Here is a 22137-nt window from a genome sequence, read left to right as displayed (position 1 = left end):
TTCTGATACATAGAATTTACATGTAATTCCTCCTCTAAAGCCTCATGGGCATATCCCTGGATTAAAGTTGACAGCAGTACTTTAATACTTACATAGAACATCAATAGCTTAACATTGGAATGAACACAGATTCACAGGTTTTGAAGTTACAACTTGAATTTCAAACCAGACTCCTCCAATATGTTCACTTGGTAGCTATGAGAGCAAGGGCAAATTAGTCTCTCTGAGCTTCAATTTCCTTTGTAAAATAGTGATAATAATATCTGCCTCATAGGGTTAAATGATTAGGATTTAAAAACTGGATAGAAGTTTCGAGCACATAGCCTAGCATTTGGTGAACTCCAGTTATGATTACAGTCATTCATTGCCTAACAATGAGAAATGGGTCATTAAGCAGTTTCATCCTGGGAACATCATGGAGTATACTGTACTTACCCAACCTAGATAGTATAGCCTACTACATACTTGGGCTGTACGGTATGACCTACACTACACTGTACAGCATTTTACTCTACTGAATACTTTAAGCAGTTGTAACACAATGGTAAATACTTGTAGATCTAAACATAAAAAGGTATAATAAAATTATGGTATAAATGATAACAAATGGTATACCTGTAGAGAGCACTTGGCGTGATACTTTTTCCTCTTTTGTAATAATACTTAGCTTAAAACACAAACACATTGTACAGCTGTACAAAAATATTTTCTTCATATATCCTTATTCCATAAGCCTATTTCTACTTTAATTTTTATTTTATTATTTTCTAATTTTACTTTTAAAACTCTTTTTTTAAAAATTGAGACACAGGCTGGGGACAGTGGCTCATGCCTGTAATCTCACCACTTTGGGAGGCTGAGGCAAGAAGATTGCTTGAGCCCAGAAGTTTGAGACCAGCTTGGTCAAAATAGTGAGACCCTGTCTCTAGCAAAAATACAAAAATTAGCTGGATGTGGTGGCCTGAGCCTGGGAGGTTGAGGCTGCAGTGAGCCATGATGGCGCTACTTTGCTGAGTGATGGAACAAGACCCTGCCTCCAAAAAAAAAAAAGAAGAAAAAAGACACACACATTAGCCTAGGCCCACACACGGTCAGGATCATCAATTTTGTGGTCTTCTACTCCATGTCTTATCCCACTGGAAGGTTTTTAGGAGCAATAACACATGGAGTTGTCATCTTCTATGAGAACAGTGCGTTCTGGAATACCCTTTGAAGGACTTGCCTGAGGCTGTTCACAGTTAACTTCCTTTTAATAAGTAGAGAAAGTACACTCTAAAATAATGATTAAAAGTATAGTCTTGCCAGGCATGGTGGCTCATGCCTGTAATCCCAGCACTTTGGGAGACCAAGGTGGGTGGATCACTTGAGCTCAGGAGTTCGAGATCAGCCTGGCCAACGTGGTGAAACCCTGTCCCTACTAAAAACACAAAAATTAGCTGGGCATTGTGGCATATGCCTGTAATCCCAGCTACTTCGGGGGCTGAGGCAGGAGAATTTCTTGAACCTGGGAGGCAGAGGTCGCAGTGAGCTGAGATGGTGCCACTGCACTACAGCCTGGGTGACAAAGCGAAACTCCGTCTCAAAAAAAAATATATATATATATAGTATTGGACTTTTAAACCAGTAACATAAACCCGTAACATAGTCCTTTATTGTCTTTATGAAGTATTATGTATGGTACATAATTGTATGTACTATACTTTTATATGACTGGCAGTGCAATAGGTTTGTTTATACACGCATCACCACAGACACATGAGTAATGCATTGTGCCATGAATTTGCAGGGACCACAATTAGATGATGGAACTTTCCCAGCTCATATGTGTGTGTGTGTGTGTGTGTGTGTGTGTGTGTGTGTATGTATATATGTGTGTGTGTATGTGTATATATATGTGTGTGTGTGTGTATATATATATATAGAGAGAGAGAGAGAGAGAGAGAGAGAGAGAGAGAGAGAGACAGCACGTGTCTTGCTCTGTCGCCGAGGCTGAAGTGCAGTGGTGCAATCACAGCTCCCTGCAGCCTCAGCCTCCCGGGCTCAAGCATTCCCCTGCCTCAGCCTCCCCAGTAGATGGGACTATAGGCGTGCACCACCATGCCTGGCTAATTTTTGTATTTTTTGTGTAGAGATGGGGTTTCGTTATGTTGCTCAGGCTGGTTTCAAACTCCTAGGCTAAAGTGATCTGCCCGGCTTGGCCTCCCAAAGTGCTGGGATTACACACGTGGGTTACCACACCTGGCCTCCATTATAATCTTAACTATCATAAATGTGGTCTGTCGTTGACCGCAGCGTCCTTACGTGGTGATTTTAATGTGTGAAAGTTGAATCAGTTAGGCATTAATGTATTCAGAAACCACTTATTAACAAATAAGCAAGAAAGAGTTAGGTAATAAGTTCACCACTAAAACAGGACTTTTTAAAAATTATATTGAGTGAAAAGAGCAAATTGCAAGAAATATACATATAAATATGGTGCCATTATTCTAAATTCTTAATTATTGGACTGAAGTTTTACTTGTGTCTGTCATGTTCCATTTTGTTAAACTGAGGCAGATACAGTAAAAAATGTTAATATTTGTTAAGTATAGGTGGTACATCTTTGGGTGTCTGTTACATTTTTTTCTACATCTTTGTACATTTGAAATACTTCATAATTAAACATTTTAAATTTTGTGTCAGTTTTTTTTTTGAGACAGGGTCTTGCCCTGTTGTCCTGGCTGGTGTGCAGTGGCATGATCTTGGCTCATTGCAACCTCCACCTCCCGAGCTCAAGCAGTTCTCCTGAGTAGCTGGGACTACAAGCGTGCACTACCACACCTGCCTCATCTTTGCATTTTTTTGTAGAGATGGGGTTTAGCCTTGTTGCCCAGGCTGGTCTCGAACCCCTGGGCTCAAGCAATCTGCCTGCCCTGGCCTCTCAACGTGCTGGGATTACAAGAATGAGCCACTGCACCTGGCCATCATTTTTAATTTTTAAATTAGTGAAACAGGTTAAGGATGTGATAGGAAATGACAGGGGCTTTTTCACGTTGATTGGCGGGGGAGAGACTCTCTCTGGGCAGGTGACATATGCTGAGACCTGAATAACAGGAAGGAGTCACTCATGCAGACATGCAGGGAAAGAATACTCCAGGCAAACAGCTGTTGCTGCAGTCCTGAGGCAGGAGCAAGCCTGACGTGTTCGAGGTAAGGCTATTTCGTCTGGCGGGAAAACCACAGAACAGTTGTACTGTGCTAGCTACCTCAGCAGCTGTGGAGGTGACTACCCCAGCGTTACTGGAAAATGGTCATTTCATGTCTGAATACTTAAGTTGAAGGAAGCACACCATTTTTAGAGCTACCTAATGCTTCCACAGAGTTTCTCATGTAGGGCTTACAGACTGATGGGGTCCTATCAGAAGGCTACAGAAGCTGGCTTAAAGGGTCTTAATGGCCAAGTCCAGACACTTTGAGCATCAAAAAGCAACAAAGCAATAGATTATGATACACAGTTTTTAAGAATCGTAATTTCCTAGTCAAAGAAACAGAGAAAGGAAAAAAGCTCTTGTTTATAGAAGAATGCCTGCTAAGGTAGAAAGAATGATAGAATTAGAAAAGGACTGTTTTGCAGATTCTAGCATAATCATTGATTTAGGCAAGGACAATTAATAGATCCTGAACTCTTTGGATGAAAGTTGTTGAAGAAAAGGATATTCAAAAAATTCCATGACATGAAAAACAGAAGGTTGGAGAGATGCTGTTATGGTGAAGTATTTAGGAATGGAGTGATACTTTGTCTGCAGCTAACTTTCATCAAAAGGTTCATTTTTAAAAAGCAGTGGTGCGTGTGTGTGTGTGTGTGTGTGTGTGTAGAGAGAGAAAGCAAATGTGGCAAGAAGTTAACAGTGAACCTAGAAGGTGAACTGTGTGTGTGCATTAGAGCTTTTTGTGTGTGTGCACTTATAAATGTTGAAAATTAATGAGCTGTGATGCCATCTCCAAAGGAAAAATAAGTAAAAATAAATGTTGAAAATTAAAAGTTGGAGGGAATGCTTATTTCTATTTTAAACCCAAATCCAGGCCGGGCGTGGTGGCTCACGCCTGTAATCCCAGCACTTTGGGAGGCTGAGGCAGGCGGATCACGAGGTCAGGAGGTCGAGACCATCCTGGCTAACACAGTGAAACCCCATCTCCACTAAAAATACAAAAAAAAAAATAAATTTTAAAAAACCCAAATCCAACTTACTAATATTTTTTGCTGTTTGATGTAATTGTGCTATTTGGAGCTCTCTGATAGATCCAAATTCTCCCTTACATGGTGATACTGGTAATTTTTATATTACATCTTTTTTTTTTTTTTTTTTTTGAGATGGAGTTTCACTCTTGTTGCCCAGGATGGAGTGCAATGGTGCGATCTCGGCTCACTGCAACCTCCTCCTCCTGGGTTCAAGCGATTCTCCTGCCTCAGCCTCCCGAGTAGCTGGGATTACAGGCATGTGCCACCACGCCTGGCTAATTTTGTATTTTTAATAGAGATGGGGTTTTTCCATGTTGGTCAGACTGGTCTCGAACTCCCGACCTCAGGTGATCCGCCCGCCTTGGCCTCCCAAAGTGCTGGGATTACAGGCGTGAGCTACCATGTCCAGCCATCTTTTTTTTTTTTTTTTTTTTTTTTGAGTAGGAATCTCACTCTGTTGTTCAGGCTGGAGTGAGTGCAGTGGCAAGACCTTGGCTCATTGCAACCTCTACCTCAAGCAGTTCTCCTGCCTCAGCCTCCCGAGTAGCTGGATTACAGGTGTGCACCACAACACCAAGCTAATTTTTGTATTTTTAGTAGAGATGGGGTTTTACCATGTTGACCAGACTGGTCTCGAACTCCTGACCTCAGTGATCCCTGCCTCGGCCTCCAGAAGTGTTGGGATTACAGGCATGAGCCACCACGCCTGACCTATTACATCTATTGTGTAGGTACTATGATATGCTATACATTGTGCAGAACACATGGCATGCATTAGTTAATCCTCCTAACAGTTCTTGAGTTAGTACTCATTTCTCCTTTTAAAGATGAAAAGACAGATGCTTAAGAAGATATCACTAAAGCAACAGAAAAAACATTTCATCTTAAGAATGAAAATGAATTTGTTAGACAGGCTAGAAAGAATATTCACTGATGAGAAAGCACACTAGAAGAATTTATTTTATTTTTTTCATTAGTTATCATTAGTTTATTATAAAAGAGAAATATGGAAATTGTTTATATGATGAAAGATTTCAGAACTTCAGTGGAATGGGCAGCTTCATGTTGATGCCATTTCAATAGTGATTTATTTCAGTCTACGTACTTTCCAAGAATGTCACCATCTCTAAATAGGAAATAATCCTTGTCATCTAGAACTACTTTGGTGCCTCCATATTATGGGAGAAGAACTTTATCTCCAACTTTCACACGAACTGGTTGAATCTCTCCACCCTTTCCTTTAGAACCCGATCCAACAGCGACTACCGTTGCTTGCAATACTTCTCCTTGAGATTTTTCTGGAAGCATAATGCCTCCTTTGGTTACAGTTTCAACAGCACTCCTTTCAACCAATACTCGGTCAAAGAGTGGAAGAAACTTAAATGCTTGTCCTGCCATGACTCCCTCCGCCTCAGACTCGTACTCTGCTCTAGTGTCAAGAATTTATTGTAGTGTTACTAGGCATGCATGTTTTTCTGGCCTTGAACTTGTCCTACATACAGCCCCCCCTGGAGAGGCAATCTAGTATGGTGGTTTAGAGCACAGTCCGTGAAGCCTGAAGCCAGAATGCCTAGGTTCAAATCCCAGTTCTACTATCACAAGCTGCTACTGCCTTAGAAGCACTTCTCCAGGATTCTATACTGGGAACCTCTGTTGTATTCGTTTCCTATTGCTGCTATAACAAATTACTGCAAACTTAGTTGTTTGAAATAACATTAAGTTTATTATCTTAACGGTTCTGGAGGTCTGAAGTCCAAAATGGATGTCACTGGGCTAAAATTAAGATGTCAACAGGGCTGCATTTCCATTTGGAGGCTTAGAGGAAAATCTTCTCTTGCTTTTTAGTTTCTAGAGGCCACCCTCAGCCTCTGTCTTCAAAACCAGCAACATTGTATCTCTCTGTGTCTTTGCCTTTCTTCTATGGGAACCTCTTCCTCTGACTCTTCTGCCTCCCTCTTCCACTTTTGAAGACGGTTGTTACCATATTGGGCCACAGTGATAACAGATAATCTAGGATAATCTCCCTATTTTAAGGTTAGCCTTAAATTAGGCTGATAAGCAACCTTAATTCCATGTACAACTTCAGTTTTCCTTTGTAACCTAACATATTCACAGATTCCAGGGATTAAGGCATGAATATTTTTGGGAAACCTTTTTTTTTGCCTACATATCTATGTTTAAATTCTAAAGTTGTGTAAGGCAGCTGGGGCCAGGAGAAGATTATTCCAAAGTGGAGATCCTTGCCAATCCTGAAGATGACTTGAGTAGAACCAGTAATTGGGTTTGAGCTAAAAGGAACTACTGGGTGGCGTTATGTACATATTTTTTATTCTCTTACTAGCATAAAATATATATAGTAAATTCAGCATTTTTTTTTTCTTTTTTGAGGCAGGATCTCACTTTATTCCCCAGGCTGGATGACAGCAACATGATCATGGATCACTGTAGTCTCAACTTCCTGGTCTCAAGCAGTCCTCAGTCCTCCTACCTCAGCCTCCTGAGTAGCTAGGACTACAGGCATAGGCCACCATGCCCTGCTAATTTATTTTTTGAAGAGATGGCGGGGGGTCTCCCCATGTTGCTCAGGCTGGTCTCTAATGCCTGGCCTCAAGCAGTCCTCCTACCTCAGCCTCCCAAAGTGCTGAGATTACAGGTGTGAGCCACCACTCCTGGTAGTGAATTCAGTATTAGAGTGATTGAATTAGAAGGCAACTGAGTTTTAGTTACATCATAGGAAGGAAGTGATTATAGTATTAGAATACATTTCTGTTGATTGATTGATTCATGCCAGCCCTCAGAGGAAAATGTTCTTGATTTAATTGCAATTTTAGAGAAACTTCAAGTTAAATTTTTTTATGTATCTCCATTGTTAAGCATTAATTTTTATTTTTATTATTATTATTTTTTACAGAGTTTTACTACCCTTGGATGCTGCTGTTGACATGGAAAAGATTGAGGAACAATTTGCTAATCTGCACATTGTTAAATGTTCCTTAGGAACCAAAGAGCCCACTTACCTTCTTGGTATAGACACATCAAAGACTGTCCAAGCAGGAAAGGAAAACTTGGTTGCTGTTTTATGTTCTAATGGATCAATCAGAATATATGATAAAGAAAGGTTAAATGTACTACGAGAATTTAGTGGATATCCTGGACTTCTTAATGGAGTCAGATTTGCAAATTCCTGTGACAGTGTATATTCAGCATGTACTGATGGCACTGTGAAATGTTGGGATGCTCGAGTAGCCAGAGAAAAACCTGTTCAGCTCTTCAAGGGTTACCCTTCCAATATTTTTATCAGTTTTGATATTAATTGTAATGATCATATTATTTGTGCTGGTACAGAAAAAGTTGATGATGATGCATTGTTGGTGTTTTGGGATGCAAGGATGAGTTCTCAGAATTTATCTACAACTAAAGACCCACTTGGTGCATATTCAGAGACACATAGTGATGATGTCACTCAAGTACGTTTCCATCCCAGCAATCCCAACATGGTAGTCTCAGGTTCATCTGATGGCCTGGTAAATGTATTTGATATTAATATTGATAATGAGGAGGATGCACTGGTTACAACCTGTAACTCAATTTCATCAGTAAGCTGTATTGGTTGGTCTGGGAAAAGTTATAAACAGATTTACTGCATGACACATGATGAAGGATTTTATTGGTGGGATCTTAATCATCTGGACACTGATGAACCGGTTACACGTTTGAACATCCAGGATGTCAGAGAAGTAGTTAACATGAAAGAAGATGCTTTGGACTATTTGATTGGTGGCCTATATCATGAAAAGACAGACACATTGCATGTTATTGGAGGAACAAACAAAGGAAGGATTCATTTGATGAACTGCAGCATGTCAGGACTGACCCATGTGACTAGCCTTCAGGGAGGGCATGCTGCTACAGTCCGTTCTTTCTGTTGGAATGTGCAAGATGATTCTTTGTTGACTGGAGGAGAAGATGCACAGTTGTTACTTTGGAAACCTGGAGCTATAGAGAAGACCTTTACAAAGAAAGAGAGTATGAAAATAGCGTCCTCTGTGCACCAACGAGTACGAGTTCATAGTAATGATTCTTATAAGAGAAGGAAAAAGCAGTGATAATGCATTTGGCACTTTGTTTGGTAGGTTTTATAGTTTCAAATAGTCCTTGTTTACTACCCATGGTAGACATGTTTAAAGCTTTATGTAAAAACAAGCCAGTTAGCAAACAGTCCTGGAAAAATATGGTGAGAATGGTTTAATTCCGGTCTTCAAATATTCTAAAAAATGTTAAAGCCTCTAAGTATAAAATCAGTGAGTTGAAAGTAAAATTTCTCATTTAAAGAACCCATCTGTTAATGTAGTAAATGTTGGCTTTAAAGAAATAGCTCTGATAAGGACTTTTTAGAAGGAAATACTTGGTAAAACTTAATAAAACAGGTGGTTGGCTGCATTTTTTAAGCCCAGTTTTTTACATTTTAAATTGTCTTTATTGTGTATAAAACCAGATCAGACTATATTCTTCATCTGAGGAGCATCTATATGTTTAATACACCTAATGTATTATGTTGGAGTATTTAAATGTAAGTATTTTAATGAGTAAATAGAATTAAGCTTTTTTAGAAATAAAATGGTAGGCATCTATGTAAAGTGAGAAAAATATGTTTAGTAAATATTTGCATCTTTAATATTAGTAAGTAGTAAACGTGTTTTGCTGATTGAAAGGAACTTATCTTGATAAATTGAGACTCAAAGTGAAATACAAAAATGAAAATATTTATAATAGGACTTGACTTGGAGAAATTGCTATTCTTCCAAATCATAAATCTGAGGATAACCTGGACTTTTCTCTTTCCTCTTCTCCTAACCAGTTTTTCACCAAGTCCTGTGCCATTTCACCTCCTAACGTCTGTCAGCTATCCTTCTGCCTTTACCTCACCACTATTACCCTAGAGAAGACTTTCATTATTTCTCATCTGGATTACCAGCTCGATCTCTAATCTGGTTCAGTTCATCCTTCTTGCTACTTCTAGGCTAAACATCAAAAACAGATCTGGTAGGGGCGGGGAAATGAGGGGGAAGAAACAAAAACGTGATGGTGCCTCATACTGCTTAAAATCTTCAGTACGTTGATGTTTTGATGGAGGACTACATAAGCGTTAAAAATTGTGTTTTTCAGAATCTTTAAAATATAAGACAGTGCTATGTAGTGAATAAAAAAATTAGTTTGAAAGATATCTGGAGAAATCGCATTCATAAAACAATTGGAAGTGAAACTATTAAAACAATAGGGCTTTTTAAAATTAAAAATATTTAAAATTCAAAAGTAATTGTGTTGGAAGATGCGGGTGAGAAAATATTCCTGAAAGTAGAACTGAAAGAGACAAAGAGAAAAGATGAAAGCCACAGAAGATAAATACAGGGGTCAAAACCAGACTAACAGTTTTAGAAAGTGAAAAAAGTTAAAAAAGAAATGGGGGCAGTGGGTTATTAGGAATAACATAAATGGCTGGTATGGTTTGTCTGTGTCCTCACCCAAATTTCATCTCAAATTGTAATCCCCATAATCCCCACGTGTCTAGGGAGAGACCTGGTGGGAGGTGATTGGATCATGGGGATGGTTTCCCCTACGCTGTTCTCCTGATAGTGGGTGAGTTCTCACAAGATCTGATGGTTTTATAAAGGGCTCTGCCCCTTTAACTCCTCACTCTTTCTCCTGAAGCCTTGTGAAGGAGGTGCTTTGCTTCCCCTTTGCCTTCCCCCATGATTGTAAGTTTCTTGAGGCCTCCCTGGCCATGCTGAACTCTTCAGTCAATTAAACACTCTTTCCTTTATAAATTACCCAGTCTTGGGCAGTTATTTATAGAGTGTGAAAATGGACTAATATAGTGGCTATTCCAGAACTTCAATCTTTAGATTGAAAGGCACAGCAGAGTGTCAAGTGTAATGAATGAAAAAGATCCACATCAAGGCATAGCACTGTGAAGTTTCAGAACCCCCAGAGTAAACAGAAAATCCTGCAAGTGTCCGGAAAAAAAAAAAATCACTCAGGAACAGATTTACAGTTGTGTTAGACTCATTAGCAAATCTGGATGACAAAAGATGGTGGATCAATGCCTTCAGAGTTCTGAGGACAGATTCCTACCTATTTGAATTTACAGCTCTCCAAACTCATGCAGCAAATAGATGATAAATTTTTTGAGATATCCCTTGTCAAATGAATATTTCCTAGTTGTTCTCTGAACCTCAGGAACCAAGTTGATATAGCTAATAAAGTATCCGTTTGTAACCAAACTCTCATTGGCTAAACCCAGGAAATAGTAATTCTATGACCAGTCAGGCTGTCTTCACGCGTGAAGTTAAAAACATTGCAGGTTGGCTGGGTGCGGTGGCTCACGCCTGTAATCCCAGCACTTGGGAGGCCGAGGCAGGCAGATTACCTGAGGTCAGGAGTTCAAGACCAGCCTGGCCAACATGGTGAAACCCCGTCTCTACCAAAAATACAAAAATGAGCTAGGCATGGTGGCACACGCCTGTAATCTCAGCTACTTGAGAGGCTGAGGCAGAAGAATTGCTTGAGCCTGGGAGGCAGAGGTTGCAGTGAGCCAAAATTGTGCACCATTGCACTCCAGCCTAGACAACAAGAGCGAGACTCTATGTCAAAACAAAACATTGCAGGCATACAAAATCTCAAACTTCACTCTTCATGCCGTTTTTTTCAAAGGCTGCTGAAGGATACACTTCACAGAAATTAAGGAAGTAAATCAAGGAAGAGCAGAGATAGCAAAAATCAGGGAACCAACCTAGCATTGTGGCAAGATAACAGCTTTGCAGCACTATATTCAGTCCAGACTGGAGCAGGACAGAGGATATCAGGAGGGAGATGTCCAGGGAGAAAATTGAACTTACAGGTTACCCAATGCATTTGACCATGTGGAGAACATTGTAAATAGTATAAGTGGATTTAACTCATCAATTAAAAGAGACCCTTAAAAAGGTTGGTGCAAAAGTAATTGCACCAACCCATAGAATACTAACCCATAGAATGAGAGAGAATGTTGGCAAATCATAGATAAGGAACTTGTGTCCAGAACATACGGAGAAATCTTACAACTCGATATTAAAAAGACAACCCAATTTTTAAATTGATCAAAGGATCTGGATAGACATTTCTTGAAAGAAGATATACAAATGGCCAGTATGCACATGCAAAGATACTCAATATCATTAGCAGAGAAATGCAAACCAGAACACTTTACACCCATTAGCATGGCTATAATATTAATAAAAATTGTGTCTTCTGAAGATCTGGAGAAATCAGAACCTTTATACACTGCTGGTGGGAATGTAAAATGGTGGAGCCGCTTTGGAAAACAGTCCAGAAGTTCCTCAGGGAGTTGTCCAGTTGCCATTTGACCTGGCAATTCCACTCCTAGGTATATGCCCAGAAGAATTGAAAACATATGTCCACACAAGAACTTGTACTTGAGTGTTCATAGTAACATTCATACTAGCCAAAAGGTGGAAAGAATCCAAGTGTTCATCAGTAGATGAATGGATAAACAATGTGGGCGGTGCGCACGGCTTTCGGGCAGGCAGGTGCGCTCTGGCGAGGTAGGAGCAATGTGGGCTGGAAAAGCCTGGCGCGCCGCGCTCTCCGGGGTGCCCTGCGGCGCAGCACGCAGTCAGTGCTGGCCCAGCTGCGCGGCATTCTGGAGGGCGAGCTGGAAGGGATCCGCGGAGCTGGCACCTGGAAGAGTGAGCGGGTCATCATGTCCCGTCAGGGGCCGCACATCCACGTGGACGGCGTCTCCGGAGGAATCCTCAACTTAACGTGCCAACAACTACCCGGGCCTGAGCAGCCACCCCGAGGTGATTCAGGCAGGTCTGCAGGCTCTTTGGAGCTGGCCTTAGCTCGGTCCGCTTCATCCGTGGAACCCCAAGCATCCACAAGAATTTAGAAGCAAAAATAGCCCGCTTCCACCAGCGGGAGGATGCCATCCTCTATCCCAGCTGTTGTGACGCCAATGCCGGCCTCTTTGAGGCCCTGCTGAGACCCGAGGACGCAGTCCTGTCGGACGAGCTGAACTGTGCCTCCATCATCCACGGCATCTGCCTGTGCAAAGCCCACAAGTACCGCTATTGCCACCTGGACGTGGCCGACCTAGAAACCAACCTTCAGGAGGCCCAGAAGCATCGGCTGTTCCTGGTGGCCACCGATGGGGCCTTTTCCATGGATGGCGACATCGTGCCCCTGCAGAAGATCTGCCGCCTTGCCTCTAGATATGGCGCCCTGGTCTTTGTGGATGAATGCCATGCCAGTGGCTTCCTGGGACTCACAGGACAGGGCACAGATGAGCTGCTGGGTGTGATGGGCCAGGTCACCATCATCAGCTCCACCCTGGGGAAGGCCCTGGGTGGTGCATCAGGGGGCTACACGACAGGGCCTGGGCCCCTGGTGTCACTGCTGCTGCCCAGCCCTACCTCTTCTCCAACAGTCTGCCACCTGCTGTTGTTGGCTGCACCTCTAAGGCCCTAGATCTGCTCATGGAAAGCAACACCATCTTCCAGTCTATGGCTGCCAGGACCCAGTGGTTCTGTAGTAAGATGGAAGCTGCTGGATTCACTGTCTCAGGAGCCAGTCACCCCATCCGCCCTGTGATGCTGGGTGATGCCCAGCTGACCTCACATGGCGGATGACATGCTGAAGAGAGGCATCTTTGTTATTGGGTTCAGCTACCCTGTGGTCTCCAAGGGCAAGGCCCAGATCCGGATACAGATCTCAGCATTGCACAATGAAGACATTGACTACCACGTGGAGGCCTTCGTGGAAGTGGGGCGGCTGTACAGGGCACTGCCCTGAGCTCTGAGTAGGGACAAGCAGAGCCAAGGTCCACCTACTGCCATAGGGTCAAAGGAGGTTTTCGATCAGCCCAGACCAGAGGCTCTGAGCCCTGAACCAGAGTCCCAGAGCTGGGCTGGGATGTGGCCTGTGCTGAGGGCTGTGAGAATGTGAAACAACAGTATGAAAATTGGCTGTGAAAAAACAAAACAGAACAAAACAAACAACATGGTATATCCATTCAGTGGAATATTACTCAGCCATAAAAATGAATGAATTTTTTTTTTTTTTGAGGCAGAGTCTCACTGTCACCCAGGCTGCAGTGCAGTGGTGTGATCTCAGCTCACTGCAACCTCTACCTCCCGGGTTCAAGCGATTCTCCTGCCTCATCTCCCAAGTAGCTGGGACTACAGGTGTGCACCACCATGCCTGGCTAAGTTAGCAATACAGTACTTAAACTTGGTGAAAGTTTATATAATAAAAACCTACAGTAGGGACTGGGTGTGCTGGCTCACACCTGTAATCCCAGCCCTTTAGAAGGCCGAGGCAGGCAGAGTGCTTCAGCCCAGGAATTTGAGACCAGCCTAGGCAACGTGGCAAAATCCCATCACTACAAAAATTAAAAATAGATACACAAAAAGTTAGCCAGGTGTGGTGGCGTGTTCCTGTAGTCCCAGTTACTTGGGAGGCTCAGGTGGGAGGCTACAGTGAGCCATGATCTCACCACTGCACTCCAGCCTGGGTGACAGAGTGAGACTGTGTCTCAAAACAAACACCAAAACCTACAGTAAACATTATGTTTAGTGGAGAAATGTTAGATTAAATGCATTCCTTTTGAGACCACGACTCACTGGGGAGGCTTATAGTAGTATGGATCCTAATTAATACTATAAGGAAAGAAAAACAATTACAGCATGTAAGGATTGGAAGAGAAGAGAAAACCTCTCCTTTGCAAATGATATCTACCTAAAAAATTCAACAATCAACAAACTATTCTAACTCCTAAGAGATTCGGCAAGGTCGCCAGTTATAAATAAGATCAGCCAATGAAAATCCAAAGCATATCATTTCACAATAGGTATAAAAATGTAAAATATCAAGGAATTAACCAAGGTTACACAAGGTCTATTTGAAGAAAGCTTTAAAAACTCTAATGAAGACATAGAAAATAACCTAAGAAACATTCTGTGCTTCCAATGAGATGACAATATTATAAAAGTGAACATTCTAAATTTAATGTGAAAAAGCAGATTACATTAATCCCAATAAAAATTCCAGTTGGATTTTTTGATGAACTCAAGCTTACTTTAAAATTTGTATGGAAGGGCCGGGCACAGTGGCTCACGCCTGTAATCCCAGCACTTTGGGAGGCCGAGGCGGGATGATCACAAGGTCGGGAGTTCGAGACCAGCCTGGCCAATATGGTGAAACACTGTCTCTACTTTAAAAATACAAAAATTAGCTGGGTGTGGTGGCAGGCGCCTGTAGTCCCAGCTACTCAGGAGACTGAGGCAGGAGAATCACTTGAAGCCAGGAGGCGGAGCTTGCAGTGAGCCGAGATCGCGCCACTGCACTCCAGCCTGGACAACAGAGCGAGACTCTGTCTCAAAAAAAAAAAAAAAAAAAAAAAAAAGTGTAAATGGATGCACCTATTCTGGAGAGCAAGAACATACCTAAGTGTTCATGTACTCTCTGACCTAGCAATTGCACTGCTTGGTGTAATATCCGAAAGAGATTTTCATAAAGGTCCATTATTGGGAATTATTTTTGACATCATGGGGTCGGAGACAACCTGGATATCTACACCTGGAGAGAGATAAAAATGTGGTGGATGTACACAATGAAGTAACAATAGTTAAAAACCACAGACAAGATGTACACTTAGCCATATGGCTCAATCATAAAAATAGTACCCAGTGAAAGCAGTAAGAATGCATGTGTGGGGAAAACCATTTATATTAATTAAAATATTACAACTAACAGTTCACTTTATGCAAGAACTCATAACAATTTTATATATTAACATCATAGAATGGTTACCTGGCATGGGGGAGAAGGGAATGAGAGTGGGTATAGAAATAAAACGGAGGGAGTTGGGCGGATCATTTGAGGTTGGGAGTTCAAGACCAGCCTGGCCAACGTGATGAAACCCCATCTCTACTAAAAATACAAAAATTAGCTGGGCGTGGTGGTGCACACCTGTAATCCCAGCTACTCGGGAGGTTGAGGCAGGAGAATTGCTTATACCTGGGAGGCAGAGGTTGCAGTGAGCCGAGATGGTGCCACTGTACTCCAGCCTTGGCAGCAGAGTGAGACACCGTCTCAAAATAAAAAAAAAAAAAGAAAGGAAGATAAAAGGAAAAAGGTAGGAAGACAGAGGGAGAAAGAGAAGAAATTTGAAAAGAAAGTCACTTTGAATGAATATTGGTGTGTTTGGGAGCTAGTAATAGGCATACAGAAAACATACAAATGTGGCCAGACTAAGTGGCTCACTTCTGTAACCCCACCACTTTGGGAGGCTGAAATAGGAGGATCACTTGAGTTCAGGAGTTCGTGACCAGCCTGGGCAATATAGTGAGACCCTATTCCTACATAAAATTTTAAAATTCCGGCGAGGCATGGTGGCTCATGCCTGTAATCCCAGCACTGTGGGAGGCTGAGGCAGGTGGGTCACCTGAGGTCAGGAGTTTGAGACCAGCCTGCCCAACATGGCAAAAGCCCATCTCTACTAAAAATACAAAAATTAGTTTGTTGTGGTGGCAGGAACCTGTAATCCCAGCTACTCAGGAGGCTGAGGCAGGAGAATTGCTTGAACGTGGGAGGTGGAGGTTGCAGTGAGCCAAGATCGCACCATTGCACTCCAGCCTGGGCAACAGAGTGAGACTCCATCTCAAAAAAACAACAAAAAAAATTACCTCACATAAGTTCAGAAGTAGGACATTTCCAGGATTGGTTGTGAGCAAGAATCCAAATTCTCACCTTTTTTCTTTTTGGGGAGTTGGGGTCTCACTGTGTTGCCCAGGCTGGTCTTCAACTCCTGGGCCTGGGGGATCTTCCCACTTCAGCTTTCCAAGTAGCTGGGACTACAGATGACTGCCACCCCACCCAGCTCTCCATTTTTTTGTTCTGCAAATCTTCAGCTTGTCAGCTAGTTACCTTCAAGTTCATAAGATGACTGTAATAGTGCCAGTGATCATGTCCACATTCAACAACATCCAGTGGAAGAGGGTCTGTTTCTTTGCCTATGATTCTTGTTTTTTTTTTTTTTAGACAGAGTCTCATTCTGTTGCCCAGGCTGGAGTACAGTGGCACAATTAGCTCACTGCAGCCTCGAACTCCTGGGCTCAAGTGATCCTCCTGCTTCAGCCTCCCAAAGTGTTGGTTTACAGGTGTGAGCCAATGTGCCCAACCAGGAGAAAATCTTGTACCTCTTGTGAACTCACTTTCAACACTGCTTTAGTCCAACTACCACCACAATTACCACTGAGCCTCAAACTCTTTCCCCAACTGGTCTCAAGTGGCCCCAACAACTCATGTCCTTGCCTAATTAGCGAGCCTGTATTTCTGTATACACACCTGTGCATCACTGCTCCCTTGCTCTCTTTAAGTGAGAAAATTCAGAAAGAAGCTGAAAACAAGGTCTACAAAATAGCAAGAATTAAAGGTAACTCTGATGTAGATAACATTATCTTGGCAGGGCACAGTGGCTCATGCCTGTAATCCCAGTACTTTGGGAGGCGAAGGCAGGCAGATCGCTTGACCCCAGGAGTTTGAGACCAGCCTGGGCAAAACAGCAAAACCTCGTCTCTCTCTCTCTCTCTCTCTCTCTCTCTCTCTCTCTCTCTCTCTGTCTATATATATATATATATATATGCACAAAAATTAGCCTGGTGTGGTGGCGCACACCTGTAGCCCCAGCTACTTGGGAGGCTAAGGTGGGAGGATGGCTTAAGCCCAGGAGGCAGAGGCTGCAGGCAGCTGAGATCATGCCACTGCACTCCAGCCTGGGTGACAGAGCCAGATCCTGTCCCAAAAACAAAAACAAAGATAACATGATCTTGAGCTGTGGAAATTATTAGATTGCATATTCTATTGGACAGTGGCACGTAGGTATTATTTGTTGTTTTTGTATTTGTTGCTATTTTTATTTACTTAAAATCTGCCTCTTTTTTCTTCTCTGATACTACTTTTATGAGTTTATACTGTTAATTTGTTTTCTCTTTAAAGATCTGATCACGGCCGGGCACAGTGGCTCACGCCTGTAATCCCAGCACTTTGGGAGGTGGAGGCAGGCATATCACGAGGTCAAGAGTTCGAGACCAGCCTGACCAACATGCTGAAACTCTGTCTCTACTAAAATTACAAAAATTAGCCAGGCGTGGCAGCACGTGCCTGTAGTCCCAGCTACTCGGGAGGCTGATGCAGGAGAATCACTTGAACGAGGGAGGCGGAGGTTGCAGTGAGCTGAGATCGTGCCACTGGACTCCAGCCTGGGCAACAGAGCAAGACTCCGTCTCAGAAAAATAAATAAATAAAAGGCCGGGCGTGGTGGCTCATGCCTGTGATCCCAGCACTTTGGGAGGCCGAGGTGGGCGGATCACAAGGTCAGGAGTTCGAGACCAGTCTGCCCAGCATGGTGAAACCCCATCTCTACTACTAATACAAAAAATTAGCCGGACATGGTGGTGTGTGCTTGTAGTCCCAGCTACTGAGGAGGCCGAGGCAGGAGAATTGCTTGAACCTGGCAGGTGGAGGTTGCAATGAGCCAAGATTGTGCCACTGCACTCCAGCCTAGGTGACAGAGCGAGACTCTGTCTCAAAAAAAAAAAAAAAAAAAATATCTGATCACTGGAAAACCCTACCTTCCTTTAAAAAACTTGAAGTTCAGGGCTGGGCGCAGTGGATCACACATGTAATTCCAGCACTTTGGAAGGCCAATGCCGGCAGATTGCTTGAGCTCAGGAGTTTGAGACGACTAGCCTGGGAAATATAGTGAGACCCCATCTCTACAAAAAACAAAAAACTAGCCAGGTGTAGTGGTGTACATCTGTGGTTCCAGCTACTCAAGAGACCGAGGTGGTTGGATCACTTGACCTGGGAGGTTGAGGCTGCAGAGCACCGTGATCACACCACTGCACTCCAGCCTGGGTGACAGGGAGAGACGTTGTCTCAAAACAAAACCAAAAAAAAAAAAAAACAATATCTGGAAGTTCAGCCATTGCTCTAAAGGAGTAACATATTCATCCAACTTTATTAGGTGACTTCCCCAATAAGTTATTGAAAGCAATAGTGTAAATATTAGTTGGTCCACTGTTATTTCACCATTATTGTACTAGCAGACTGGTCCACATGAAAACATAGAGAAATAAGAAATGAAATAAATAGGCTGGGCGCTGTGGCTCATGCCTGTAATCCCAGCACTTTGGGAGGCTGAGGCAGGCGGATCACGAGCTCAGGAGATTGAGACCATCCTGGCTAACACGGTGAAACCTCGTCTCTACTAAAAAAAATACAAAAAAATTAGCCGGGTGTGGTGGCGGGCGCCTGTAGTCCCAGCTACCTGGGAGGCTAAGGCAGGAGAATGGCGTAAACCCAGGAGGCAGAGCTTGCAGTGAGCCGAGATCGCACCACTGCACTCCAGCCTGGGCAACACAGTGAGACTTTGTCTCAAAAAAAAAAAAAAAAAAAAAAGAAAAGAAAAGAAAAAAGAAATAAATACATATTACATACATATTTGCTTTCAACTGCCTCTTACCAGCTGGATTACAAAGAAAACCAAAGCCAAGTATTTTCCTTCCTTCCTTCCTTCCTTCTTTCCTTCCTTCCTTCCTCCTTTTAAGACAGTGTTTTACTCTGTCATTCAGGCTGGAGTGCAGTGACACCATTTACAGGCAGGCATCACCATGCCCAGATAATTTTTGTATTTTTTGTAGAGACGGTTTCAACATGTTGCCAAGGCTAGTCTCGAACTCCTGATCTCAAGCAATCCACCCGCCTAGGCCTTCCAAAGTACTAGGATTACAGGCATGAGTCAAGCTCCGCTCCTAAGTATTTCAAGAGAAAATTGCACTAAAAATAATTGAGGCCAGGCGCGGTGGTTCACGCCTGTAAACCTGGCACTTTGAAAGGCCAAGGCAGGCGAATCACAAAGTCAGGAGTTCGAGACTAGCCTGGCCAATATGGTGAAACCCCATCTCTACTAAAAATACAAAAAAAAAAAAAAAAAAAAAATTAGCCGGGCGTGGTGGCGCACGCCTGTAGTCCCAGCTGTAGTCCCAGCTACTCGGAAGGCTGAGGCAGAATAATTGCTTGAACCCGGGAGGCGGAGGTTGCAGTGAGCTGAGATCTCACCACTGCACTCCAGCCTGGGCGACAGAACGAGACTCCGTCTCAAAATAATAATAATAATAATAATTCAAATAACAGCTTTTTGGTTTGGAATTTGGTATTCTAGTTGAATTACACTAACAGATCGTCAGGTTGTAGTTGTTTTGTTTGCTTTGTGTTTTACTGCTAAATTTTATTTGAACTGTTTTCTGTGACGAAAATGCTGAAGAAAAGTTTGTAGCCCCAAATCTGACATTGGATCAAATGCCTTTTTTAAGCTGAATTGTTTATTGTCAACTTGGCATCACAAACACCCCCATTTTAAGGGTTTCTCTGCATTGCAGAGAATCTAGGAACTGCGTTTCTCAGAACCTCTTTCCTATCCAGTTTAGTCTGGCACATCTACTAATAAGAGGCATTCATGTGAGTACTGAAAGGTCAAAAAGAAATGAGGCTATTATAGGCCGGGTGCAGTGGCTCACGCCTGTAATACTAGCACTTAGGGAGGCCTAGGTGGACGGATCACCTGAGGTCGGGAGTTCGGGATCAGCCTGACCAACATGGAGAAACCTCGTCTCTACTAAAAATACAAAAAAAAAAAAATTAGCCCGGCGTGGTGGCGCATGCCTGTAATCCTAGCTACTCCAGAGGCTGAGGCGGGAGAATAGCTTGAACCCGGGAGGCGGGGGTTGCGGTGAGCCAAGATGGCGCCATTGTACTCCAGCCTGGGCAACAAGAGCAAAACTCCATCTCAAAAAATAAATAAATAAATAAATAATAAATGAGGCCATTATTATATAAAGACAAGTAAAGGCAGATAACTGGGCATATATGAATTTTAAGACAGCTTCTAGTTGAGCTTCTAGAGAACTATTTTTTATGCTGCTACAGATTATGATTTCGTAGAAGTCTGTGAGATTTACCACAAATTCAGGAGAAGGTCTTAAGAACTTAACAACTACCTACTCCAGTGCTGTAGGTCTGATATTTGATATTCTAGGAATTACAATGTTTATGTAAGCCTTTAATTGATTGTATTAAAATTATTCATGAAGGGGCTGGGCATGTGGTGCAAGCCTATAGTCCCAGCTACTCAGGAGGCTGAGATCGGAGGATCGCTTGAGGCCTGGAGTTCAAGGTTGTAGTGTGATGTGACTGCACCTGTAATAACCACTGCACTTCAGCCTGAGCAACATAGCAATATTTCATCTCTAAAAAATATGAAATTAATTAAAGAAAAATCATGAAAGGAGGAATCATCTTTGGGGAAAAATAATATCATCTGGGCCACGTGTGTGTGCACACATACACACAAATGTCTGACATTCAATACTAAATAGGCATGCAAAAAGACAAAACCGGCCGGGCGTGGTGGCTCACGCCTGTAATCCCAGCACTTTGGGATGCTGAAGCAGGCGGATCACCTGAGGTCGGGAGTTCAAGACCAGCCTGACCAACATGGAGAAAGCCCATCTCTACTAAAAATACAAAATTAGCTGGGCATGGTGGCACATGCCTGTAATCCCAGCTACTCGGGAGGCTGAGGCAGGAGAATTGCTTGAACCCAGGAGGCGGAGGTTGCAGTGAGCTGAGATCGTGCCATTGCACTCCAGCCTGGGCAACAAGAGCAAAACTCTGTCTCAAAAAAAAAAAAAAAGACAAAACCATAGACTGATAATCTAGAGGGAAAAACATACAATAAAAGGAGATCCAGATATTAGCATTTGCAGAAAAAGGCTTAAAATAATAATTTAGGAACTTCCTGAATGAAAAAAAATTTAAAAATAATTACTGATTAACATGAAACATTTAAAAAGATGAAAAGGTGGATAATTTCAACAGTAACATTAACATATCTATAAAAATTCAAACGGACATTCTGTCACTAAGTTAACTCAATGGATGAATTTAACATCTAATCAGATGCAGCAGAAGACTAAGACAGGTCAATTAAAAATATTCAGAAAAGGTGGGGCACAGTGGCTCACGTCTGTAATCCCAGCACTTTGGGAGGCCGAGGCGGGTGGATCATGAGGTCAGGAGTTCAAGACCAGCCTGGCCAAGATGGTGAAACCCCGTCTTTACTAAAAACACAAAAATTAGCTGGGTGTGGTGGCAGCTGCCTGTAATCCCAGCTACTCAGGAGGCTGAGGCAGGAGAATCGCTTGAACTCGAGAGGCAGAGCTTGCAGTGAGCCGAGATGGTGCCACTGTACTCCAGCCTGGGTGACACAGCAAGACACTGTCTCAAAAAACAAACAAACAAAAACCAGAAAAGACATACAACCATGCATCACTTAATGATGGGAATACATTTTGAGAAATGCATCATTAGGCAATTTTGTTGTAAGAACATGATAGAGTATACTTACACCACCTAGATGGTATAGCTTACTGCACACCTAGGCTATATGGTATATCCAGTTGCTCCTAGGCTGCAAACCTGCACAGCATGTTACTGCACTGAATACTGTAGGCAATTGTAACACAATAGTAAGTATCTGTGTATCTAAACATACAGAAGGGGCCGGGCTCGGTGGCTAATGCCTGTAATCCCAGCATTTTGGGAGGCCGAGGCAGGTGGATCACCTGAGGTCAGGAGTTTGAGACCGGCCTGGCCAACATGGTGAAACCCCAACTCTACCAAAAATACAAAAATTAGCCAGGCATGGTGGCAGGCGCCTGTAATCCCAGCTACTCGGGAGGCCGAGGCAGGAGAATCACTTGAACTTGGGAGGCGGAGGTTGTAGTGAGCCAAGATCG

The 22137-nt window shown here is 42.8% G+C and overlaps 1 protein-coding gene and 2 pseudogenes across 4 annotated transcripts in view; 2 read left to right on the top strand and 1 right to left on the bottom strand.

The window, feature by feature from the left end:
* WDR89 (WD repeat domain 89) overlaps nucleotides 1-10047 on the top strand; it is a 45654-nt gene extending 35607 nt beyond the window's left edge. For all 4 annotated transcript variants that reach the window (XM_016926196.4, XM_001169293.7, XM_001169271.8 and 1 more), the window contains one exon: nucleotides 7131-10047. In XM_016926196.4, coding sequence (XP_016781685.1) covers nucleotides 7162-8325 — 1164 coding nt within the window. In that variant the 5' untranslated portion in view covers nucleotides 7131-7161 and the 3' untranslated portion in view covers nucleotides 8326-10047. The remainder of the gene's footprint in view (nucleotides 1-7130) is intronic.
* On the bottom strand, nucleotides 5185-5649 carry LOC746495 (10 kDa heat shock protein, mitochondrial-like; annotated as a pseudogene).
* A 98-nt stretch (nucleotides 10048-10145) lies between the features above and the next one.
* On the top strand, nucleotides 10146-19623 carry LOC129137075 (2-amino-3-ketobutyrate coenzyme A ligase, mitochondrial-like; annotated as a pseudogene).
* The last annotated feature ends 2514 nt before the right edge of the window (nucleotides 19624-22137 follow it).

The sequence above is a fragment of the Pan troglodytes genome, chromosome 15 (genome assembly GCF_028858775.2).
Source record: "Pan troglodytes isolate AG18354 chromosome 15, NHGRI_mPanTro3-v2.0_pri, whole genome shotgun sequence".
Taxonomy (NCBI): Eukaryota; Metazoa; Chordata; class Mammalia; order Primates; family Hominidae; genus Pan; species Pan troglodytes.
Note: the sequence above shows the minus strand (reverse complement) of the source record. Positions and strands in the feature narration are given on the sequence as shown.